The sequence below is a fragment of the Sapajus apella genome, unplaced genomic scaffold (genome assembly GCF_009761245.1).
Source record: "Sapajus apella isolate SASKATOON/1434 unplaced genomic scaffold, GSC_monkey_1.0 scaffold74, whole genome shotgun sequence".
Taxonomy (NCBI): domain Eukaryota; kingdom Metazoa; phylum Chordata; class Mammalia; order Primates; family Cebidae; genus Sapajus; species Sapajus apella.
Window position 1 is genome coordinate 9,597,267 of NW_022437014.1, and position 15,701 is coordinate 9,612,967.

Consider the following 15,701-nt stretch of genomic DNA (forward strand, 5'->3'; position numbering starts at 1 on the left):
TCATGCGGTGGCTGTAAGAGGCTCTCCCACTAAGTATGCCAGAGACACCTTGTGCACTGGCCTTTCCTGGTGTTACTGTTTCCCTGGGGCTGTGGTATGGACTCAGGTACATGACCCCTTGCTGCTGGGGACATGCAATGGGCAGGGCTGAGCTCCCTCCTGCTCACCCTCTGCTGATGGGCACGGCCGGATGCTGAGCACTGGGCTTCCCCATGGGAGGCCAGGGTGAGGTCAGCTTACCCACAGAAAGCACGATGTCTGTGGTCCACTGTACTTTTAGGGGCCCACAAAAATAGGTTAATTTCTTTTAAAATCAGAATCATTTCATTAGCCAACTTTAAGGTTGAAGAAAATGTTTTAATAAATAATGTGAATATATTTGTCTTCATATAACACAGTCATTAAATACAAATTTTAATATGTTTTATGTGGCCAGGTATGGTAGCTCATGCCTGTAATCCCTGCACTTTGGGAAGCAGAGGCAGAAGGACTGCTTGAGGCCAGGAGTTCAAGACCAGGCTGGGCCACATAGGGAGGTCCTATCTCTAAAAGAACAAAATTAAAAAATAAATAAATATTTTTTGTGGGGCCCATCAAAGTCCTCCTGTGGCCCTGGGTCAAGGTGGCCTGTTAGGCATATTGAGCAGGGCCATGACTGTCTGTGACTGGTGGGCCTGTGAACCCCGAGGTCCCTTGCTGTGCCTTATATACTGGAGGAGCCCTGGGTAGCCCCCATGTGAGCAAGTGGATGTGAATGGGCCTGGGGAATCCAAGGGCTCCTGTGCCACACGCGTCCCCCAGGGGCAGAGGCATCAGCCCAGATAAGACAGAAGAAGCCGTTTGCCTCTTGCCAGCTTCCTACGGCTTTTTTGTTTCTTCCTCACAAAAAGCTATGAGGGAGGTGCTGTCATTTTTCAGCTGGAGAAACAAAGCAATTTGCCAGGGACACTCAGCTAATAAAGCAGTGGAGTGGAATCTGAACCCATTCCCGGGCCCACATCCTTAACCTCCATGCCACATGGCTGCCCCGGGTAGCAGGTTAAGAAGGTAACTTGCTTACGGTAGGTTGAGGGGCTCCTGCATCCTCCTGGACTACTGTGGGGTAGACAGGAAACAGGAGGAACTCAGGCCGAGCTGGCGTGGGATGGGTGCGGTCCCCTGGCCTGGGGCAAGCACAAGCCGTATTCTTTTAAAAACTCATTTGCAATGGTTTCTGGAAGCTCTTTTAGAGTACAAAATTAATGGGTGAAGCTTATAGAGAGCAGGGTGCATGAAAAATCTCCTGACTACCTCCCACCTTCCAAAAACAAGTTCTGTGAGGGAAGAGGCCGCTGTTTCTATAAATGCACAGCCGCAGACTAGCTCCCCTGCCAGGGTGGTAGTTCTCAGGCGCAGAATGAAACGGACCCTTTCCTGTCCTGACATAGAAAAGCTGGATCCAGGCCAAGGGCAGGCAGACAGAGGCCAGAACCAGAGCTAGTGGGATCACCTCTTTGTTTTGCTCCCCCAACAGCCAACTTGTATGTTAAAAAGAGAAAGGGAAATAAATCTTCTGCCAACATCAGAATTATGGGAGTTCACGTGGCAGAGTAGAAAGTACCAGGACCTGAAATCAGCCAAGCCTGGGTTTAAATGTCAGCTCCAGCGTTTATTTTGTGCTACCCACTGTTCTAACCACTTGACATCACTTTAGCACGTGTAATCGTCACCAGAACTCTATGAAGTAGGTACAATTATTGTAATTCTCCCCATTCCACAGACAGGAGAACCGAAGGGAACAGTGATTAAGTAGCTTGCCCAAGATCACACAGCTAGTGAGGGTGAGACGTCGTTTGATCCAGAAAGATCTGGATCCGGAAGCTTCATCTTAACTGCTGTTGTTCCTGGCACACAGTGGGCATTGGAAAACTGGTAGCAATTTGATTATGAGTAATAGTGTTCACCTTCCCTGCTCCTCGCCACCTGCCAGGCCTCTGCCTCGCCTCTCCTCCTCCAACTTCTCCTCCTGGCAGGTTAGGGGTCCCAATGGCCTGCCTGCCTTCCCTCCTGCCCAGGTCCAGGACTGATGAGACAGGGGCCGGGGCAGCCCTATCAGCCACGCCTGTCCCTCTGCAGGACCATGGCTACCTTGTACCGGGACCCTGACTGGTCCTCCAAAAACCTGGAGCCGGCTATCTTCGAGGCCCGGAGACATGTGGTAAAGGACAAGCTACCCTACCTGTTTCCAGACCAGCTCTTCAAATTCCAGGAGGAGCTACGGCAGCGCAGCCAGGAAGGCTACAGGGTCACCTTCACCGACTTCTGGGGCCTGTTGATAGAGAGCTGCCTGGGGGACGAGGTAGGTGCTCAGCTTCTCCTGGGTGCTCAGCTTCTCCTCCTGCCCTGGCTGATGTCCGGCTCCCTTTCTTCCTCAGGGGAGTCAGGACTTCCATTGCGCACAGGGAGTTAGGTTAGACCTGTGGACATATCCTTGGGCTGGAAGACCCATAAGGTGTCGGAATGTACAACAGAGGGAGGTGGTGGATTGTCTCCCGTGTACCTTTAGAGGACGGCTGAGACCCTCATGTTGGAGGCAACTCTGCCAAGAGGTAGCATGTCCTCGGAGAGCCATGCCAAGACACCTGTGAGGGAAACACGGGGAGGAGCTGGGGAAGACTGGAGAGCACGACATCGTGAAGCGAGGCTGACCCTAGGAGCAGGGAGAGGAAGAAAGGTTGAGTGGAAGCGTTCTAGACCGTGGTGTGTCCTGCAAGGCCCTTGCAGGGTTCTCCGGCTGCAGCTGGCTGTCACGGGAGTCCTGCATCCCCCAGAACGGGCCAGCCTCGGTAACCCTGCCACACTCAGGAACAGGAAGTGCAGCCTCAGCACAGACTCAGCTGTGGATTTCAGAACACAGCAGCTGGGATCCTTAGTCAACAACACCCTGTAGTTGGAGGTCTGTAGGACTTGTTCTCATAACCACCAATGGGTCCAATGAGGTTCCTTCCTATTCTGAGATCTAGTGATCTGACTACCATGTGCCCAAGAAGAGGAGCAGCCTGTGTGGTGTGGCTGGTGCTGTGAGAGCTGTGACCCAACACAGGCTGGTCCCCTTGCTGGACACATGGCAGAGCAGAGGGATCCCCAAGGGGTGTTGTGATTCTGGACCTCAGAGCGGGCTCAGCCGACATCCGTGCCCTTTAGGCTGCACAAGCCAAGATGAACCAACTTTGGCGGTTGCTTGGCCCCAAAGCAGAGCTTCCCACCTAACCTCTGCCAGCCCCGTGGTTCTCTGCGCCACTCCAAAGGCGCCTGGGGAGTTCTGAATTCAAATCAGGACTTGCCAGAAAATTATTGCTGCAAATTATTTGTTACAATAGTTGGTCCCATCTTCCAGAAAGCCAGACAGTTTGAGCACCTGAGAGCGACCTGATCCTCATCTTCAATCTTCCCTCATTCCTTCAATTAAATTAACCAAGTACCTCCTGCATGCCAGGAACTGCCCTGGCAAATGGGGATTCAGAAAGGAATCAGATGTGGCTTCCAACCCCAGGCACTCACCACTTCTGATGGATCCCACGCACCCTACCCCTGTGCAGCCCACCACCTAGCCCGTCCTCCCTACCAATGAAGTGGAGCAGGCAGAGGCCAAGGGCATCGGCTTTGGGATTCAGGCAGGACGGGGTTGAAATCCAGGCCCTGCTCTTTACTATTCCTTAAGTGGGGATTGCATCAGTAAGTGCCGGTTAACATTTTCAACAATATTGTAACAATCGTGAGTGCCGCATATGATGAGGAGAAGCACTGAGTCTTCTGATATCAGGAGTCTTGGCATTCTGGGGGTTTGGTGGGAAGGAGCGGGGTTCCCAGGAAAGCAAGGGCAGGGTTGATGTTGGGAGGCCTCTGCTCTTACTCTCTGCCCACAGCAGGAGACCCTTGCCCTTGGGTGCCCTCAACAGTGAGTGTGGACTGGCTCTTCCCTGAGCCTACAACTTTACTTCCAGGACCATCGGCTCTGTGATGCCCGGATCTCTGGGCCCAGTTATAGCCCTGTTTGCTTTCAAAGGATACCCACATGTCATTGGGCATATACATGTGTTTACCATCCCACACGGGTTCTGTAGCCTTTGTACACTTGGGTGACGAGGGTTGGTCACCCAGAAGTCAGCTGTATGGGCTGGGGTCAGAGTCTAGCCCTCTAAGACCTTGATTCTGCCTTATCTGCAGTGGCTGATTCACTTTGGGAGGTTGCCTGTGGCCGGGGCTGATCTGCAAGGCTCCCCATTCTGGGGATTAGAGGGACCTCAGCCACCATCTAGTGCTCAAGTCCTAAGTCTTTTGTTAAAAAAAGGAAGAAAGGGAGGAAGGGGAGGGGAGGTGGAAGGGGAGGGGAGGGAAGGGGGAAGGGAAGAGGGGGGAGGGGGGGGAGGAGGGAAGGAGGGAGGGAAACTTTTTCCCCTCAACTTTTTACTTCTCAATTGAGGGAGCTCAACATGCCAAAATGATTTTTTTTTTAAAAAACTGGAGCTGCTAAAAATGGAGCTGCTCCAGTTCTAGCAGAGGGAAGGCGATGGGGCAGAAAAGGGTCAGTGTCAGCCTCTCCCACCCCTTCCTTTTTATCTGCTGGCCCCTGAGACCAAGACCCTGAAGGACTGTCCTAAACTGTGGATCCAGTCCCGGGTCCCGGCCCCTGTCTGGTGGCGGACAGCCTGAGCAGGTGGTGTGCATGCCACGGGTGCCTTTTAAGAGTGCTCCGGCTGGTGTCCGCTGCAGCTATACAGCAGCCTGGTGAGCTCAGGAGCCAGAAGCCAGCTGCAGGGGTCCAGATTGTCCCCTCATTCTGCACTGCCTCCCCAGCCCCTGGGCTGCTGCTTCTCTTTAACCATTCCGTTTCCCCACAGAGAAATGAATGCAAACTGTCAGATCAGCGTGCTGCTTTGAGCTGCGGCCAGAACCCCCTGCCCATCTACCTCACCATCAATGTCAAGGATGATGTAAGCAACCAGGACTTCAGAGGTAACACCAGTGGCTGGTGATTTATAAGTAGGGGGTCCCTTCTTGGTGGGCAGAGGCACCCAGCACCTCCAGGTCCCCCAATCCCACCCATCTTTGCCAACCTACATTCAGACTGTACCCACGGCCTGAGAAATCACCTTTGCTATCCCAGTCTGCCCTGCTGCATGAGTGAGGCTGTCAGGTGCCATTTGCAGCTTCCCTGGGCATGTGTTTGATGGGACTGGGGAAGAGAAAGGTCATGAAATGAAGATATTTCTAAGCTGCCCAGAGGGGGAGACTCAAGAGACCTACTTCAGGGTCACTCTTTGTCCCATTCGACAGTCTCTGAGGTACAAATGAACAGTCCCGTCCCTATTGCAAAGTTGAGACTTGCCATGCCAGCAGAAGCTGGCCAAGGGCGCCCCCGTGTGTCCTTTGGGGGAACTGTGGCCTCCCAGTCCCTGGCTCCTCAAGGCCCAGGAACCAGTGCCTGCAGGCAGGAGCGGGCTGGGCTGCATGCACAGCTCCTGGCCTGAGACTGACCCCTTGTCCTGCTGCTTCATGTGCAGAGTGGTTCGAGTTCTCCCCCTATGAGGTGGGCCTGCAGAAGTATGGGGCCTTCATCCCCTCTGAGCTCTTCGGCTCCAAGTTCTTCATGGGGCGGCTGATGAAGAGGATCCCAGAGTCTCGAATCTGCTACATGTTAGGTGACTGCCTTGGAAGTGGCGGAATGACAGGGGGCTGCTGCCGCAGCGCTGGGCTGTCCTGGGTTGGCCCCTGAGCATGTGACACTCGGGACACTTGCCAGCATCGCCTCATCCTAGGAGAGGCTTCTGAGCCAGCCCCGGAAGGGCTCCAGGACTGGCCTGACCTCCCTGCGGCCCTTTCAGCCCAGGACATGACAGGAGCCCCCAGGTCACTGGGGACTGGAGGGGGCTGGTCTCCAGCAGTCTCCCTGCGGTCTGTTCAGCACCACACGGGGGATAGCAGACTCAGGCAGAAACTTCTTTAGCTCCCACCCACTTCCCCTCTGGCTTCAGGCAGCAGGTGCCTGCTTCCAGGGGCCAACCCAGCCCTAGGACCTAGGGACCAGGGAGACCACAGGGTAAGGGGCAGGGTCACCACGGAAGCCTGGCCCAGCCTCCCACCCTAAGCACCTCGGTCCTTCAGGAGCCGGGCCCACTGGGTGCAGGGCCCACTTGAGTTCTTCCCTTCAGAGTCTTCACTGCGGCCGTCAAAGGGCTGCTTCAGAAACAGACCCACAGTCACAGCCTCGACATGTCCTTATTTAAATTAGTTGTCTGTGCCCTGCCCTCTGTCTATCCCAAACTAACCCATCCCAGAGATCCAACTCAGGCCCATCTCTTCTGTGAAGCTGCCCCAGAAGCCCCCAGCCCACGGCGGCCTTTCCTTCCCCTGAACACCTATGCCGCTGAGCATGTGGTTTAGAAAACTGTGGTCAAAGCACTCGGGCTTGTACTCTGGCCTCTCACTCACTAGCTGTGCAAAGGTGGCCAAATGGCCTCACCTCTCAGTGCCTGGGTTTTTACATTAGTTAATCAGGCTTAAGAGTAAAACCTACCTTGCAGAGGATCCAAACGGGTCAATGTCTAATGTCCTACATTTAAAAGTCATAATAACAAATAGCATTTACATTTACTGAGTGTTCGCCATGTGCCAGGTGCTGCCCTAGATGCTTTTCATGTATTCACTGACGGCAGCTGGACTTGAACTCAGAGCCTGTACTTGCCAGCATTCAATCTCTGCTGGGGCTGTGCCTTAAATACATTTACAACAATGTCTCCCAGCACCCAGGGGAGGGAAGAGAAGAGCTGAGGGCTGAGACCCTCAGTCACTGTGTTGAGCAGCACAGGGAGGGGAAAGGGAGGTGGAAGTCTGTCCCACCTGTGGAGCAGCCTGGCTTGGGGGGGCCGGGGGAGAAATCAAACGTCAGTGTCTGCGGGGCCTGGGGGCTGTGGGGTGGAGCTGCTCACGCTGGCCCTGGCTCCCCAGGCTTGTGGAGCAGCATCTTCTCCCTGAACCTGCTGGATGCCTGGAACCTGTCACACACCTCGGAGGAGTTTTTCCACAGATGGACAAGGGAGAAAGTGCATGACATCGGTGGGTGAACCCCGGCTTTCCCTCATTGTTGGGTGATGGGGGGCAGGGTGTGGATCACAAACGAGGACCAGGCCACCTGCCACATGTTTCCGCATCATCCCCTATGGCCCAAGACACAGGAAGGCAGCTGGGGCTACAGTGTCTTCCCTGCCTGGAGGGGGGTGACTGTAGGTGAGTGATGCCCGTGGCAAGGCTGGGCAGCAAGACTCCCAGCAGCCAGGAGAGGTGAGGAGGGCAGATCTATGGCAGTTACAGGGCACTCTTTGAAATTCCCTGTCCTCTCCGGGATCATTGTTACCTGTCTCCAGCCCTCTTCCTGTCTACTCCCTCCCCCCTTACCCCGTGTCTCTCATCTGGGTCCTCCTAACTCAGTGCCAGGGCCTTGAGAGCCCCGCAAGGAAGGTATGAGCTGCTTTCACAGTGCTCACTGGTGAAAGGCAGCCTGGGTGCCAGGCAACCTTGTGGGGCTTTGTGTGGGCAATCTGGGGACCCCAGCTCTCATGACCTGCCCCTCCTCCCTCCTTCCCCTGCAGAAGACGAGCCGATCCTGCCTGAAATCCCCAAATGTGATGCTAACATCCTGGAGACCACGGTAGTAATCCCGGGGTCATGGCTCTCCAATACTTTCCGAGAAATCCTCACCTACCGGTCCTTTGGGTCTGAGTTTCACAACTTCCTGTCCGGGCTGCAGCTGCACACCAACTACCTCCAGAATGGCCAGTTCTCCAAGTGGAAAGGTAACCCCACCTGGCTGCTCCTCGAGGCCTGCCTCCATATGGAGGAGAAAGATGTGGCCGTCAAGGCTGCCACGGAGAAAGAATAAGAAAATTTCTCTGGCTGTGTTCACTGGGCCAGGTGGCCCTCTCCCCGTGGGGTGTTCCACATTTGGCGGTGTCGTCTTGAACACTGTACAGGTCTGGCAGGAGGGAGCGGTGGGGGTACTTAACTCACTGCACCTGCGCAGCAGCTGTATACAGAATCCGTACAACAGGCCCAGCAGGTAGAAGTTGGCCCCATGTTACAAATGTGGAAACAGGGGGTCTTACTTTCTGCAGTTGTGTTCTGGGGGTGCCCTTTAATGTGAGTGGTACTGGACATAGTGGCTCATACCAGTAATCCCGGCACTTTGAGAGGCTGGGGCTAGAGAATCTCTTGAGCCCAGGAGTTTGAGACCAGCCTGGGCAATATGGTAAGACCCCATCACGAAGACAAATTGTTTTCATTAGCTGGGCATGGTGATGAGCACCTGTAGTCCCAGCTACCTGGGGGGCTGAGATGGAAGATCATTTGAGCCCAGGAGGTCAAGGCTGCGATGAGCCATGATCACGCCACTGCACTCCAGCCTGGGCAATAGAGCAAGACCCTGTCTCAAAAAAAAAAAAAAAAAAGATAATGTGTGTGTTACCCCCGTGGAACTGGGCAGGGGTGGCCCAGCTCAGGAACCTCCAAGTGGTAAGCGGCAGAGCCGGGCCTGAAACTGTGGTCCTGCAGCACCATGTCAGTGCTGCCGCCTCTGCTGCTGGGACTGTAAGGGATTGACTTTCACCTTCTTTGGTATTTTAATTGGCCATGGTCTGCAAATGGCTCCTTGAGCCTGGCCTGCTAAGCCTCATCCTCACCAAGTGGGGCCAATAGGACACTGGCTCAGGGCCCAGGGTTTACCCTATTTACAGGTGGTCTTCAGCCCCTCATTCCCCTCAAGTATGAATAGAAGACCATAGAAGACCAGCTAAAAGCCCGAGATAATGCTGTTCTTCCTCAGTCCACCCAGAGGGGCACTGGAGCTCAGTGGGCGTCCTGGTCAGAATGAGGCAAAGGATGCTACAGTCAGGGCGCTCTGTCCCCACAGGTGCCTCTGTCCATTGGCAGAGGTCAGTCAGGGCACTGGGTGTGTCAGTAACCGGAAGGCTTGGCTTTCAGACACAGTGCTGGATGGTTTCCCGAACCAGCTGACCGAGTCCGAGAACCACCTGTGCCTGCTGGACACAGCGTTCTTTGTCAACTCCAGCTACCCGCCCCTCCTTAGGCCAGAGCGAAAAGTCGACCTCATCATCCACCTCAACTACTGTGCCGGGTCCCAGACAAAGGCAAGTGCACAGCCTCCATCCTGAGCGTGGGCTGCAACCTCTCCTGAGACAGGCCCTGCAGTCAGCGGCTTCCCTTGCTGTGAACTGGGAAGAGGCACACTCTCAACAACCTCAAGACGGCATCAGAGACAGCCAAGCAGCAGTCATGATGGGAAGTCAGACACCCAGACCTCGCGGGCAGCCAGCTGGCTCTCACACGCCATGGGGCCGGGGTTGACTTAGCCAGTTCAAATTTTACTATTGACTTGGAGCTTTTGCCATATTTGGCAATTCTTCAGCTACAAAAAACAAGTTTTTAAAAATAATCTTAACAGAGCCCATTCCATTCAAGAGCTTGTAATAACCTATTTTCAAAATGATCGCACTTTCCCTTCCCCCAGGGTATATAACCCTCCATGAATTACACTCAAGAATCAGGACCAGGGTTTTTTGTTTTGTTTTGTTTTGTTTTTGAGACGGAGTCTCATTCTGTCACCCAGGCTGGAGTGCAGTGGCGTGATCTCGGCTCACTGCAAACTCCACCTCAGTTCAAGTGATTCTCCTGCCTCAGCCTCCCAAGTAGCTGGGATTACAGGCATGTGCCACCACACCCGACTAATTTTTATTTTTTTATGGGGTTTCCCCATCTTGGCCTGGCTGGACTCAGTCTCCTGACCTCACATGATCCACCTGCCTCAGCCTCCCAAAGTGCTGGGATTACAGGAGTGAGACACCACGACTGGCTGGGACCAGAGGGTTTTTTGTTGTTGTTGTTGCTGTTGTTTTGAGACAGAGTCTCGCTCTGTTGCCAGGTGCCAGGCTGGAGTGCGGTGGTGTGATCTCAGCTCACTGGAACCTCCACCTCCCGGGTTCAAGCAATTCTCCTGCCTCAGCCTCCCGAGTAGCTGGGACTACAGGCGCACACCACCACACCCAGCTAACTTTTGTATTTTTTAGTAGAGACGGGGTTTCACCATGTTGGCCAGGATGGTAGAGGTTTTATTTGTTTTTTATTTACTTTGGAAAGTTCTATTTGTGTACAGTCCTACCCTGAAGCCAGGGGAAGGGAAGTGAGGCAGACCCACCGGGCAGCAGTGATAGCAATCTATGTTTGTAAATGGGTAACAATGCACTTTCATACCTGCCATCTCGTTTGGCCCTTACACCAGCTCTTGGAGGGAGATGGCACAACTGTCATCTTTCTCGTGTTGTGGATGAGAACACCAAGGCACAGGGAGACTTGCTTAAGATCACACAGCTAGTGAGCAGAGGAACAAGGGGCAGAACTGAGGGGTTCTGACACTCTAAGGCCAGAACTGTTCCTGCAGCATCATGCTTTAGAGACGCCCTTGCAGAGTTCTTTCTAGCCCCATGCTACCGTCAGCTCCAAAGCCCATGTACATTCCACAGAGGCCTGGCCAGCTCTGGCTGTGCGTGGCCTGGCTCCAGTTGCCCTTCCGGTCCACCCACCACATCCACCCAGCTCTGTGTTTGGGTGGGAACACCATCGAAAGGACTTCCGTCACAAACCAGCAAAGCAGTTGGGGAGCTGAGTTGTTAGCTAGGGAGATCAGGAAGCTAGGGCTAAGAACTCTGTGTTTCTTGTACACTCCCACTCCTCCTAATGCCCAAACACACCCTCTTGCCATTCCAGCCCCTGAAACAAACGTGTGAGTACTGCAGCGTGCAGAACATCCCCTTCCCCAAATTCGAGCTGCCAGATGATAATGGAGACCTCAAGGAATGCTACCTGATGGAGAACCCCCAGGAGCCCGATGCCCCCATCGTGACTTTCTTCCCACTCATTAATGACACTTTCCAAAAATACAAGGCACCAGGTGAGCTGCCTCTGCGCTCAGTTCCCAGCACCCGCTGCGCTTGGCCTGGAGCTGCCTTTAGACCTGCAGCATCTGCTAAGATCGCTAAATGGGACACCTGGCTCAGCTCCAGCCTGAGCCCACCTTGGCTTCCACAAAGAAGAAAAGAGTCCCTCCCATTCCCTCACCCCCATGGGCTGGGAATGTCATCCCCTATTCTTTCAACATTCTACATTTTCTGACATTTGGCCATGTGCCCAGTACTGTGCGTGGGGCTAGGGCAATCCTCCAACAGGCAAGCTGTACCCCGCCCTGAGGAGTGTGTGTGTACATGTGTGAGGATACATGTGTACACGTTTTCATGCGGGTGTGTGTGTGTCCACGAGTGCAGGTTGGTTGGCCTTGGGGACAGATGTGGAAACAAGTCATTCCAACCTAACATGACAGAATCTATAACAAGTCCTCCTGCTGCCCCCAGGTGTAGAGCGAAGCCCCGAGGAGCTGGAGGATGGCCATGTGGATATTTATGGTCCCAAAACTCCCTATGCCACCAAGGAGCTGACATACACGGAGGCCACCTTCGACAAGCTGGTGAAACTCTCCGAGTACAACATCCTGAATAATAAGGACACGCTCCTCCACGCCCTGCGGCTTGCAGTGGAGAAGAAGAAGGGGCTGAAGGGCCGGTGTCCCTCCTAGGCCCCAGGGAGCCTCCCCTGCCCCGTGTCAGCTTCTACCGCCAGATGTACAGGACCCATCAGGACCAACCAGGCTACTACAAAGCCAGCTCTGCTCTCTGACAACGGGTTGCGAGCGGGTTGTCCTGGGCTTTCTAATGAAAAATAAAAATTTTTTTAAAGTTGAGAAAGAGAGAGAGAGAGCAGCCCTGTTGGGGTTTTATACCCACTGGAATTTCTTTAAGTGCTTCCCTGTAGAGAAGGCAGTCTCGTAGCCACAGGCTCTCGCACATCTGTGGAAAGGAAAGCATGGGAAAGAGGCTGCGCACCCAGAAACCTCAACTCAGAGGTGGAGCCCAGGGCTGGCAGCCCTCCTCTCTCTGCCCTCCACCTTGTGTGGCAGGCCTAGAGAAATGCACAGGAGGACCTGAGAGGCACTATGCATTACTCTGAAAAACACTTTAAAATTTAAGGCAATTCTAGTTTCATGATTTTTTTTTTAGACGGAGTCTTGCTCTGTCGCCAGGCTAAAGTGCAATGATGCCTTCTCGGCTCACTGCAACCTCCACCTCCCTGGTTCAAGCAATTCTCCTGCCTCAGCCTCCCAAGTAGCTGGGATTATAAGCACCTCCACTACGCCCAGCTAATTTTTTGTATTTTTAGTGGAGATGGGGTTTCGCCATGTGGGCCAGGCTGGTCTCAAACTCCTGACCTCAAATGATCCACCTCCCAAAGTGCTGGGATTACAGGCATGAGGCACTGAGTCCGGCCCTAGTCTCATTTTTATAGGCAATTATAGTTTGTGATTTTTATTTTTATGAATCTGGGTATTAATGGCAAGCATGAAGCTGGAAGATCTAGATGGAGCCCTAGAGACAAGCCAGTCTCTGCCACAACAATGCCAAATAGGTGGTCGATTTCAGGGGCTCTCTGCAGATACTCAGAGCTCCACAGCTGGTCATCCATATGATCATGACCAGACAGTCATGCCCAAGCATCCAGCTCCAAAGAAATGCCAAGCAAAGCCCAAGTCTACAGCCCAGGTTCACCAAATGAGGATCTGGGATGGAGTTCAGCAAGGTCAGGCAGGCTGCAGGTAAATAAAGTCAGGTGGCAGGCAGGCGACGCATCCAGTGCCCCCACTCCAGCTGTTGGTGCTTATGGAAGATCCCACTCCAAGAGCATTGATCAGTGTCTTACCGCCCTATCTCTCTGGCTGCCAGATGGGATTGCTTATTTCTAAATGTGATTCCTCTTATCTGTCTTGTCATCATTCTGGCCAGTGCATTCCAACTCTTGGAGAATCACCCAGAGAGACTGAAACTAGGAAGAATTAATCAAAAAATACTGGGTTATCCCTCAGAAGAAGAACCCATCCTTGAAGATTGCTTCCTAACAAATCTCTAGGAAAACGCTGGGACACAGAGAAGCCCAAAGTCAATGGGTCTCCCTTCAGGCTGGAAACATAGCCAAGGAAATGCATAACCAGAGCCATTGACAGGCCCAGGCTGATAGAGGTGAAAGTAAAAAGGCAGGAAGACATGAGGTCTGCAGGAAACCCAGCAATCCTAGAAGGCAGAGTCCCGTTCCTGGGCCACCGTGCTGCCTAAGCAGTCTTTGGGTTATGAGGAAACCAGTGGTGACAGGTACCAAAAGTTTAGAAAAATCAGCCTCCAGTTTACATCCTTGCCACTCAAAGTGCAGTGGGGAACTGGTTAGACATGCAAAATCTCAGGCCTCAGCCCAGCTATACTAAATTAGAAGCTGCATTTTCAGGAGATTCCCACACCCTCGTGGGAATCTCCCACACCCCCTGTGATTCTTATGCATATTAAAGTTTGAGAAGCATGGATTTATGCCACTAAATCAGAAGTTAAATCAGAAGCTGCATTTTCAGGAGATTCCCACGCCCTCGTGGGAATCTCCCACACCCCCTGTGATTCTTACACATATTAAAGTTTGAGAGGCATGGATTTATGCCACTCCCTCCCATAAGCTTGGAACGGATGAATCACTGCTCCCTTGAGCCACTGATAAACTGAGCTCTGGACTGGCAAAACTGGCCCCCACCCAGGTAATGCTAACCTGGGACACCAGCACTCCCTCCACCGGAGCAACTGGCTGCCTCCACTTTGACATCTTTTCTTTCTGACTGCAACAGACTCTCCTTCAAGTTTCAAAGAGTGAGCCGAGCAACAGACAGGACTTGTTTATTGTAAGGCAAAGGCAGCCATGCCTTGGATTCATCAAAGTTTGTTAAATGAGGTTCATGAAAATCATCATCATATTTGTGCCTGGAATAAAATAGCCACGCAGTTGAATGCTGCCTACTCATCTGCTTTGTTATCTGATGCTGCAAAATACGCATAACCCTGCCCTCATCCCTCCAGGCTTCCTCCTCATCACTCCTGGGAGAGTGAGTAGGCTGTTTCCATCCCATCCCACCTCTCCTCAGACAGCTTTATTTCCTACTGCAAGGCTTTCTTCTTGTGGTGAGGTGCTCCTCCACTTTCAGGAAGCCATGTCATCAACTAGTGGTGCAGCAGCATGGACAGATCCATGCTGTTCCAAGCTCAGATATATTTCAGGAAACATTGCTAAAGAGGAAGCAGAGGCAATTAACACCAACAAAGCACCTACTCTGTGTACAGCAAGGTATAAACAGTCTCCACTTTCCAGGAACTTACATTTTGGTTTTGGGGAAAACCATGAAAAGATTGTTATGCATACATGAGAACTTAAATGATGAGTTAGCTATGGAAATGACAAAAGTGTCATCGGCTCTGACAGAACAAGCACGTGATGTCCTACAGCGGGAACTCCCTCCCACTTCCCACTCTCTGCCTATAATGAAGATGATGAAGATGATGAAATTGACAAAATAAATGAAACTCCTCTCTCTTTGTCTCCACCCTTTCTTCCCCAAAGGGCAGCCAGCACCCCACCCACTCCCACACACCAGTTACCCTGTCCCCGCTACCTCCCCAGGAAAACGCTTCTCCCCAAGGTCACCAATGGTCTCCTCACTACCAGATGCACTGAGCCAAACCCACCAGTCCTGTACGGGCCTTATCTGACTTGATTGTTCTCAGTGTTTGCACAGCAGACCACTCCTTCCTTCTGGAAACCCTCCCTTCCCAGGACTCCCATCACCACACTTAACTGTGGGGAGGCTGGAAATTTTTTGTTTTTACGTGGGTGGCAATGTGCCCACCTAAAACTCAGAGGTCTGCTGTGAAAGAAGGACAATTTATAGGCAACTAGCCATCTGCACCTGTGTGTCCTATAAGCCCCTCCTCTGGGTGGTGGCAGTGACCTGGGTGAGTGGCAACAGAGACAGGCCATGCCACCACCTGGTCGCAGCACGAGCCTCCCAGGCCTTTGACCACTCTGCAGTCCAGTTTTCGGAGTAAAATGCTGGACTTGATCACCATTTAAAGCCAACCACTGAACATGATCTAGAGCAAATCTTGTGACCATCAAATTATCAAGATTTTTTAAAAAGTCCCATATAACAAGGGGAGTCCTGAGTCTTATTACCGATTTCTGAACGACTAAGGGTACTCCCTTGTAGAACTGCCTGTGATAGGATTTAACCTGAGAAACAACTGGGTTCAGATGAAAGGGTGACTACAATTGGGACTGTTTAGTATGAAGAAAGAAAAGCAAAAAGAGGAGCATGATTTGCAAAGAGATGCAACATGACTACGGCAGGGAGAATCCGCCACTCTTCTGCTTCACTGAGGACAGAGCGAGAACAAGAAAGCTGCTGCTGCCCCGTGAATATACACAGCTACTCTGTGCCCCCACAAACAATAAAATAGGCTGAGCGCGGTGGCTCACGCTTGTAATCTCAGCACTTTGGGAGGCCAAGGTGGGCAGATCACAAGGTTGGGAGATTGAGACCATCCTGGCTAACATGGTGAAACCCTGTCTCTACTAAAAATACAAAAAAAGTTAGCTGGGCATGGTGGTGCACCTGTAGTCCCAGCTACTCGGGAGGCTGAGGCAGGAGAATTGCTTGAACCCGGGAGGTGGAGGTTGCA

At 52.6% G+C, this 15,701-nt stretch overlaps 1 protein-coding gene across 1 annotated transcript in view; it reads left to right on the top strand.

Moving 5' to 3' along the window:
• The window catches only part of PLA2G4E (phospholipase A2 group IVE), a 37,621-nt gene extending 25,452 nt beyond the window's left edge, over window positions 1–12,169 (top strand). Inside the window, 8 exon segments of the mRNA XM_032251203.1 lie at window positions 2,116–2,338; window positions 4,881–4,995; window positions 5,544–5,681; window positions 6,988–7,095; window positions 7,629–7,832; window positions 9,016–9,182; window positions 10,816–10,999; window positions 11,457–12,169. Coding sequence (XP_032107094.1) covers window positions 2,116–2,338; window positions 4,881–4,995; window positions 5,544–5,681; window positions 6,988–7,095; window positions 7,629–7,832; window positions 9,016–9,182; window positions 10,816–10,999; window positions 11,457–11,677 — 1,360 coding nt within the window. The 3' untranslated portion in view covers window positions 11,678–12,169.
• The last annotated feature ends 3,532 nt before the right edge of the window (window positions 12,170–15,701 follow it).